Genomic DNA, 9,827 nt, shown 5'->3' on the forward strand with positions numbered 1-9,827 from the left:
CGTGGCTAGACTTGTGAACGGGTCGTTAAGGGTCTGCGCAGAGAGATAGTCGAGAATAGTGTGGTGGCGTATAGTGATGCACGTTTCCGCGAGAGAGCTGTTGATAGTATAAAACAATTTGAGAAACGATTCCCTCGAAAGTGAAGTAGTAACTTCTCACTCAAATCACAGCTGAATTATCTTACTAAGCGTCGAAAGCACACATTTTGTGCGACATGGGTGTTTCTCTCATAATTTTCTTGCAATTTTGATGACCATTTATCGTGGGATAAAACAAGTGAGATGATACTGGTCTTTGACAAAAACCCGAACGTGTCCAGACTGCACGGCACGATAACAGTTACTATGCCTTTTTAATGACGGATTCGGCTGTGAACGGGCTTCAGGCTCCGTCCTCTCGTCTGCTGAAGCCCTGAGCGCATACGCACGCGCAATTTTCAAAACAACCGCGGTGCCAAGCATGCCTGAAGCCGAATCAAAAGCCGAAGCCGTCGTTTCGAAAAGGGCCACAGTCTCGCGGGGCCAGCAGTCTTGCGAGAATATTGCCAGTGTCGCGGGAATCGCGGAGAGAGTCGGAACGCTATCACCGCGACAGACATTTTAACGACTTGTCCACAAGTCTACATCGTATTCGTCGCTTCTGTAGAGCACTCACGAGACTAACTCTGCTCGCGTCAACACAAGTCATCAAATACCGTGGGAGGCAGACAACAAGCAGACAAGCGGAAAGCGGTTGAGAATACAAAAAATTACACGCTGCCTATTTTTGTTGATTTGATCCCGACCATCTTCGAAGCTAAAGACATCAACTATTATCGCTCATCATGAGTAGGTCACTGTATCTCGCCTTAGCCGTTGTGCTCCTTATTGTTGGAATAGCCATGGCGGTAAGTTTTATAGAAACATTCACGAATTTTGGTAATTACTAAAAATATATATGAACATAGCACCTTAACTGGTAACGTGCAACGGATGGAGAGCTGTTGACTAGAATACAACATTGTGTGAAACGGCTTCCTCTTAAGTAACGTAGTTTTTTAGAAACAGGTAATGTCTCGCTAAATAATGAAACACTTCTGGCCAGAAGCCTGTTATTCCTATATGAAAGCACACTATTTTGTACAACAAGGGTGTTTTTCTTTCATCATTTTCTTGCAACTTCAATTGAGCCCAAATTTTCACAGGCTTGTTACTTTAGGCACATGTTGGGATACACCAGAATACGTCTTTGACAATTAGCAATAGTGCCCAGTGCAATGGTCTTGTGGCGTCAGGACATCTCTCCATTGATCGCTAACAATAAGTTTTCATGCTAACAATTATTTTGATCAATATTACCCATATTTGCCAACTTAAAGGCAGTGGACACTAGTGGTAATAACTCAAAATAATGATTAAAATAAAACTTTACTTGGTAACGAGTAAAGGGGATCTTTTGATAGTATAAAACATTGTGAGAAACGGCTCCCTCTGAAGTAAAGCAGTTTTCGAGAAAGGAGTAATTTTACACGAATTTGATTTTAAAACCTCAGATTTAGAATTTAAAATTAAGCATCTGAAAGCACACAACTTCGTGTGACAAGGGTGTTTTTTTCTTTAGTTGTTATCTCGCAACTTCGACGACTGATTGAGCCCAAATTTTCACAGTTTCGTTATTTTATCCATGTTTTCAGGTACAGCAAGTGCGAAGACTTGTCTTTGACAATTACCAATAGTGTCCAGTGCCTTTAAGACGAGTGTTTATAATTGCATTATCGGTAGCCTATATATAGCCTATATATCTGTTATCTTTACATTATGGTAGAGCTAAACGGAAAACATGAGGAAATAATATCGCAAACGTTATGAAAATAGCTTTGACTTTTTTGGGGGGTTTATAGATTCCTTGTTTCGGTTTTTTAAGTGGGAGTGGAGGCGGGGCTGATGAGGTTTGTTTTAAAATTTAATAGTAATGGAGTTTCCCTCTTCAAATTATGTGCTGTAGGCCTAATGTTGTTGCTGCATAATTTATTGGGTTTTTTTTCTCCCAGCAGCAGGGCTAACTTTTTTATAGAGTTGCATGAACGTTCTAAACAGTAGCTAAGCATAGTACAATTATGCTAACCAGAAAAGAAGTAACCAAAACTACCATCATGCCAAATAGTTTGGGTGGTTCAATATGCTCTGATCGTCTTCTTGAGATCTAAAAACTCCCGGGTCAGAATTGACCCGGATTTGGGTCCCAGGGGGCCAGACCCTTGTCAATGTGTCCCGGAATCCGAGTCAAAATCCCCGCTTATAACCAAAATTCCTGGTCACAATGACACGGATTCCGGGTCACATTTCATTTTCACAAAAAGTTGCCAAGCACAACAAAATCACTCACATGTACTCGTATCGGAAGAAGTATCATGCTTACCAGAATACTTACCGGCCAAAGTACCATGTCACATGTAAAACGTGTAGCGGGTATCTTGCTTAAATGTTGCCTAGAAGAAAGGTGTTTGCATAATTATCTGCTTTAGCAGCTCAATAAAAATAATTGTCACTGCCAGCATAATTGACACTCAAAAGTCTGATATGTCCCTTTAAAGCCACCGTAAACTGTTGGGCGCGGAACTTCCTCAATGAAACTGCAATATGAAACGATGACGTGGATATTATTTCCATTCATGGGGTGTTTTCATCGGTTTCGTATTGTGATTGTTGTTATGAAATTGAATCTGCAAAATAGCTCAAACTGAACGATCATGGATTTACCGCGGGGAATGTGTTTACTAAATGCTGCAAGATTGAAGACTGCTCTTTATTTCTATCGACCTTTATCACGCTGTCACCATCTTGGTTTCCCTGTTTCGAATAACAGAAATGAATTCATTGCGCATAAACGTGCACCAGACTATTGTTTCGTCCAACCTCAGTTTGGTTACAATGAGTTGGGATGGAGTAAAAACAAGATGGCCACACCGTAAATAAGGTCTATTCTAGCAATTGAAACATGGGTATATGAACGTCCTTATAAGTGTAGATCTTTATTTCAATCAATACGACGAAATATAAGCTTGTGATTAAGTGGTGGTGGGAGGGTGTGGGGGGGGGGGTCTCATCAAAGCAACTTGAAGCTCGTATGTAGAGACTCCACCCCCCCCCCCCCATCCAAAACAGTGTCACCAAACCAAGGCTTGCAATTAATATTCTTTATGGGCCTCAAATAATTGAGTACAAATTAATAACGACCGAGGTAATGGTGAGCATGGTCCATCCACTGCTGCATAAAAAAAAATCCCGACAAATCATCAACCTTTAAAATAAAAAATAATTATGGACCGTCAAAATTGGACGAAATGTTAAGTGTGGTACTAGGATGTTGGAAACAAAGGGAGTACATATCGCCTCAGGAGAAAACATTAGTATTCCTCCTATAGACTGTCTGCATTTTGATAACATCTGCTGTGGTTTTTAGTTGATTGGAGGGAAATATGCCTACCTTTAATGATTGATGGATATGGTATGCCAGCAGAACGCAGCGTGGATGTGTGTGTGTTTTTACTATGTTACCTTCTTGTTTCTGTGTGCACAGTGAGTCATCATTAAAGACACTGGGCACCTTTCAAAAACCGGTCCTCTCACTTGGTGTATCTCAACATATGCATAAAATAACAAACCTGTGACAATTTGAACTCAATTGGTCGTCGAAGTTGCGAGAGAATAATGGAAGAATAAAGCCATTCTCACACGACATTGTGTGCTTTTAGATACTTTATTTCGAGACCTCAAATCTAAGTTCTGAGGTCTCGAATTCAAACTCCTGGAAAATTTCTTCTTTCTCGAAAACTAAGTTACTTCAGAGGGAGCCGTTTCTCACAATGTTTTATACTATCAACAGATCCATATTACCCGTTACCAAGTAAGGTTTTATGATAATAATTATTTTGAGTAACTGCCAATAGTGTCCATGCCTTTAAACAACATACAGCAGTTTGTTGCTCAATTCGCTTGATACTGTAACCTAGGGGACCGAGCACCAAGAGCACAGTCAGATGGGATATAAATTATGTTCAAGCTGCCGTACTCTGACTGAGCTTTCAACTGACCATGATCCTTGAAAGCATTAATTGTCTACTAAATAAAACAGCCACAATTATCCTGAACTATCCTGAAGGTCTTTCTTTCTACTAAAATGTTAATTTTAAGAGTAATCATACAAAACGTATACATGCACTTTAAAATGCAATAAAGGTGCGCGTATTAGTTTCGATTCGCTTGATGGGTTTAAACGATGCTTGAATATAGTAATAGTATCACAGAAAAAACAAAAGCTGGTTCTACAACTTCAAAGAAGTTTACCACCGTAATACAGTTTTTTAACCAAACCCCCTTTGTCTCAAGTTTCTTAAACTTGTTCCTGTTGTGTTACATACAATCATTCACAATGACGTCCGCTAAGTTACTGCTGTTGCCAAGGCAGTCCGTCGATTGAGCCGAATGAACTCTCCAGTGCATACAAGTTCGAGTACGTAGCCACCACGGCCTATAATCCAATTTATTCTTTTCTCAAAAAGGTCAACAAGGTCAACAATTTTATTGAGTGTGGGTTTGGTTCGGCGGTACGTGTTGTTGCACGTATTTTACACTAGAACACCGTATCGTACGTTAAAAAAATGCGCGCTATTCAAATAACCACGGTGATGGTCAAGTTCGATAGCGAGGGACAAAGTCGACATTCTGGGATGGGCGACACTGCCTGGTACCGAGGATGTATTGCATGGTAGGTAACCATAGACTTGTGGACAAGTCGTGTATGGTCTGTCGCGGTTAGATAGTCGAGTCGTAGTGATGGCGTTATGATGCAGGTTTCCGCAAGCGAATACTGCTCTCGCGAGATCACCGCTCTCGCGCGCGAACTGCTGATTGCTGACATTCTACTTCCCATTATTAGTAATAGGACCGTTGTCGTGAGAGCAGTAGTCTCGCGTAGCCAGCATGTCTCGCGAGAATACCATCAATGTCGCGGGAATCGCGAGAGATCGCGGAGCGAGTCGGAACGCAATCCCGCGACGACCTTTAACGACTTGTCCACACGTCTAATGTAACCATGGAATATTGACTAGTGGTTGACCAAAATTGCGCTTTGTATTTTGTTGTCCCATCTGACACTTGGGCCGTGCTCAGAAAAGGGAAAAGCTACCTACAGGCGTTAGCAGGACCAGTCATGCATTATGTATTTTGTCACTGGCCTGTTTTGATCATGGAGGAAGGAAAACACATTTGATCATGACGTCATAACCCCTTTAATAGGTGGGACATACAGGTACCATGAGTCATAGACTTGACTCAAGTCCCAATCCCCTGCCATCGCCAGAAAATGTATTTTGTGATGCACTGTATTCCCCAGCCTGCACGGTACCACAATATTTGACGGCGAGCGCGCACTGCATGCTGTCGGCTTGTTTGCTGTGGCGCAATATGCAATGGACCTCTCACGTGGACTTGAATCCAAGTCTACATCAGTCGCGACAATAGACTTGTACAAGGTCAATTGCAATAATATTATGAGAATTTACCGACTGAGTGGTTGTAGTTAATATGAATGTGGAACTAATGGCATTGGTTACTGACATATGTTTTAGTTTGAGTATCTAAAGTAGGTTACAACATGGAGGTTCCTTCCTCTATGGTTTAAATAATACTCAAGGTACTAGCACCCCCCCCCCCCCTCCACTCACCCCGATGATTAAAACAATATGTGGCCAGAGGGAACATATCCACCCAAGGTTAATGAAACGCAACTCCTCGTCACGGGGAAAACATAATTATTTGGAAATAAAACACGTCCTACCGACAGTTTCGCATTGTTTACATTAATTAAGAAAGATGCTAGGTCCGAATTATTCTTTGAATTTCGTTTTTTATGTTATTTTTCAAAAATATAGTTTTTATTTCATTTAGCTTTTGGCCCCTTTGGCCGCCCATAGATTTGAGCCAAGTTGATAGATTTTAGTGTTATTAACAATTTCATAGTTGTATACTTGTTCAACGTGGATAGCCGATTGAATCAACACCGCCCAATGGTGTTTATCAAACCTATTGTTGTATATTTCGAGGTGAATAGAATATAACAAAAGCGGCATCTTAATTTATCTCCCAGAGATGAGAAGCTGCTTGATAACTTTACAGCTTCCACCGATGCATTCAGCAAAGCTTACAGGCATGGACAAATTTAGTAAAGTTATCAAAGACCAGTGATCTCACTTGGTGTTTCCCATCATGTGCATGTTAAAATAAACAAACCTGCGAACATTTTGGACATCAAAGTTGCAAGAGAATAATGAAAGAAAAAAACACCCTTGTTCCACAAAATATGTGTGTGCTTTCAGACGCCTATAATGGCTTCAGGCCTAATGAAGTCTTTTAATTAATAGTTATTTGAATGAGAAATTACCTGTTTCTCAAAAACTACGTTACTTCAGAGGGATCCGTTTCTCACAATGTTGTATACAATTGCTCGTGTATACCAAGTAAGTTTGTATGCAAACAAGTATTTCGAGTAAAATACCCAAAGTGTCCATGTACCTTTGAGATGTGATTTTTACGACAGGCTCGTTTTCAAATCAAATATTATTGCGTACGTTATAAGCCTTCATGTCACAATGTGCATGATACATTATAGTCACGGATAATCACAAATAAAAACGCGCAGCATACTTGCCCTGATGACACAAGGGATCATCCGATTGTAGCATTTTGATTCATGTCATTTATTATTATATTTTATCAAATCCACTTGAAGACTGGAATTTGTAAAATGTCAAGGGAAGCTATAATATAATGGCTGCGGGACATTGTGGCATGCTTCTGTCGTCGATAGTGAAAATCCCATCATACCAAACTGTGTAACAACAAAAACAGTCTCGTTGGGTGCACTTTATTAGTGCTTTTAAAGGGGTGGTTATTTTCCCCAGTGTTTCAAACCGTTATTCGTGCTTCGAACCCGGACTCGACCTTTACTCGTGACTCGTCGAACTTGACTTCACACAAAGTGATCTGGAACCTTGGACTCGGACTGGACGGGAGGACTTGGAACTCTGAACTTAGACTCGGGGTCGATGGGGAGGACTTAAAACTTTGACTCGGACTCGGTGCCTAGGACTTGGAACTTGGACTTTGACTTGGCAGGGAAACTGTGTACTTGGAACTTGGACTTCCCTCGATGTGAGGACTTGGTACTTGGAACTTGGACCCCCCCCCTCACTCGATGCGTGAGGACTTGGAATTTGGACCTCCTCACTCGATGTGAGGACTTGGAACTTGAACCCCCCCCTCACTTGACGGGGATGAATTAGAACTTGATTCGGGCTCGACGAACTTGAAACTAGGACTCACGGGGAGGGCTTGGAACTTATTTAGGACTCCCATCTCAGTGAGGAGGACTGAGAACTTCGACTCTGACTCGGCGGCGGGTGGGGACTCCTTGGAGCTTGGACTGGGACTCGAATGGGAGGACTTGGACCTTGAACTAAGATTCCCCATCTCGATGGATAGACTATAGTTGGAACTTGGACTCTGACTCTACGGATGAGGACTCATTTTTTAAAGAGAACTAAGATTCGGACTCGGTGATTGAGTGCTCGAATATTTCCCAAGAACCCACCCGCTTTATATGACACCTGTCGAAGGATTAATCTTAGGACTTAGGACGAGTTCAGTTCCGTATCCGAAGACGTTAGGACGTATTGAACCCAAGTAAGGAAGGGTTACTCGCCCTTAATCGATTTATCCTGTATGCGTTTCGTGAATCGGCTGCAAAATTCAAATTCTCTCGAGGTTACAAAATTATTATAAAGAACCGCAAGCAATGTGTTTCGCAGCAGTGCTTTCAAACACGATTTGTCTCACTTAAACTTGACATCTTCCCAAGTCTGCCATCAATGTACCGAAGACGACATTTCAATGTCTGGTTATGAAACTAAACTCGTACTGATCCTTCCACTTGAACAAACCCCATAACAGTTGTTAGTATGTGACTGATATCAACACTGAATGAATTTGGGTTTTCCAGTCTATGTCTGCTAACTGCGTGCCTTGTACTGCTGTATAATTTTGATGTAAGTTCAATTGAATTCGCAGCTGTCGTAGTCCTGGAACGATCACAAGCACGATTAGCGTCGACCTGTCAACGGTGGCTGACAAAATACTGACATCACAGTACGAATTATCAAAAAAAATGACAAGCTCTCTTTTGGACGTGTACACGCTCACTCGGCAGCATTCTTCCCAGCGAAAGGTCTTCGTCGTGGATCGAGTAACTGCGTAGTTTCCCATTCCAGTCGCTTGGGATCGCGGCTCTCCAAGCCTCGAAGGCCTTGACAAAAGGCTACATTCAACACCCTTAGCAACAGCAATAGCCGTAGCGGTAGCCGCCAATTCGTACACATATATAGAGAAAGATGTGTTATGGAAGTTATGAATTCTAAAACTTAGTTATGTAAAGGTTTACAGGGTGCTACGGCGCATTCAGCAGCCACAGCCAGAAACACGGGGCGAACCCCTTAGTTTTATCTTTTCGATAAGTGCACTGGGTTCTTTTACATGCGTTACGCTACACGTGGACCACCGGGAACAACGGCTTAACGTCCCATTCGAAAGACTTCCGAAGAACTTCTATATACGTACCTAACTGTACCCAAACAAACAAACAAACAAACAAACAAACAAACAAACAAACAAACAAACAAACAAACAAACAGCAAACAAACAAACAATCAAACAAATAAAAAACAAAAAAGACAGATAGACAAACAAACAAACAAGCAAAAAACAAACGAACGAACAAACAGACAGACAGACAGACAGACAGACAGACAGACAGACAGACAGACAGACAGACAGACAGACAGACAGACAGACAGACAGACAGACAGACAGACAGACAGACAGACAGACAGACAGACAGACAGACAGGCACACACACACACACACACACCCACAAACAAACAAACAAACAAACAAACAAACAAACAAACAAACAAACAAACAAACAAACAAGTAAACAAACAAACAAGCAAACAAACAAACAAACAAACAAACGAACAAACACCCCAACAAACAACCTTCAAACTAGCAATTATTATGTATTTTGAGTGGTGTCCCTAAAATCGATTGCCTCGTAGAGGTTACTCCGATGATACAGTATATTGAACAATACACTATTTAATTTCTTAAGTGTAACATTATTAGTATCCATTCTTCCTCAACAGCAAACAACACCAATGTCGACACCGGAGCCTGAAACGACACCCGAAGCAATCACTGCCGCTGACGGATCGACTGCCGAGCCGGAACCAGAACCGAGCGCTGAACCCACGTCCATGTCGGATGCCACCGGAACGCCCACCCCTGTGCCCACTACACCAGGCGGAGCCGGAACACTCACCATCAGTGCCGTGATGTTGGTCTTGAACGCGGCACTAGCTCTCCTGGCTTGAGGCAGGAATCCTGGACAACCGCATTTGAACAGCGGATTGACTTTCTTTTACACAACATGATTAACATAATATAGGTGTTAAATTTGCATCGGGATAAAGAATGCTTTTTTGTTTTAACCATTTTTTTGTGCGTTAGCACTGTATAAAAATCAGTACTTTCCTAAGTTTTGTTAAAAAAAACAATGTTTTGAACGGCACAGGGGTGGATTTCACAAAGAGTTAGGAGATTCTTATCTCTATGTAAGAATGAGTTACTCGTCTTTAGTTTTTAATAGCTCATACAAAGAGCCCCGGGACGCGAATTTTTTTTCTTTTCCAAATGACATTGCAATGATTTGGTAAAAGAGCAGGCCAATTTCATGA

General features: G+C 41.6%; 1 protein-coding gene across 1 annotated transcript; it reads left to right on the forward strand.

Annotated features, from left to right (window-relative positions):
- The first annotated feature begins 578 nt into the window (after window positions 1-578).
- Window positions 579-9,514, forward strand: LOC117296832 (procyclic form-specific polypeptide A-beta-like). The gene is made up of 2 exons (XM_033779905.1): window positions 579-887; window positions 9,237-9,514. The coding sequence occupies exons 1-2, from the start codon at window positions 825-827 to the stop codon at window positions 9,462-9,464; spliced, it is 291 nt and encodes a 96-aa protein (XP_033635796.1). The 5' UTR covers window positions 579-824; the 3' UTR covers window positions 9,465-9,514.
- Window positions 9,515-9,827: the final 313 nt, after the last annotated feature.

The sequence above is a fragment of the Asterias rubens genome, chromosome 11 (genome assembly GCF_902459465.1).
Source record: "Asterias rubens chromosome 11, eAstRub1.3, whole genome shotgun sequence".
In the NCBI taxonomy this organism is placed as follows: Eukaryota; Metazoa; Echinodermata; class Asteroidea; order Forcipulatida; family Asteriidae; genus Asterias; species Asterias rubens.

What these genes read in the sequence shown, in the direction of transcription:
- LOC117296832 (XM_033779905.1), top strand. Translation starts at nt 825, where the DNA reads ATGAGTAGGTCACTGTATCTCGCCTTAGCCGTTGTGCTCCTTATTGTT. An exon ending in TTGTTGGAATAGCCATGGCG is followed by an intron (nt 888 to 9,236) that starts GTAAGTTTTATA and finishes CTTCCTCAACAG; the next exon opens with CAAACAACACCAATGTCGAC.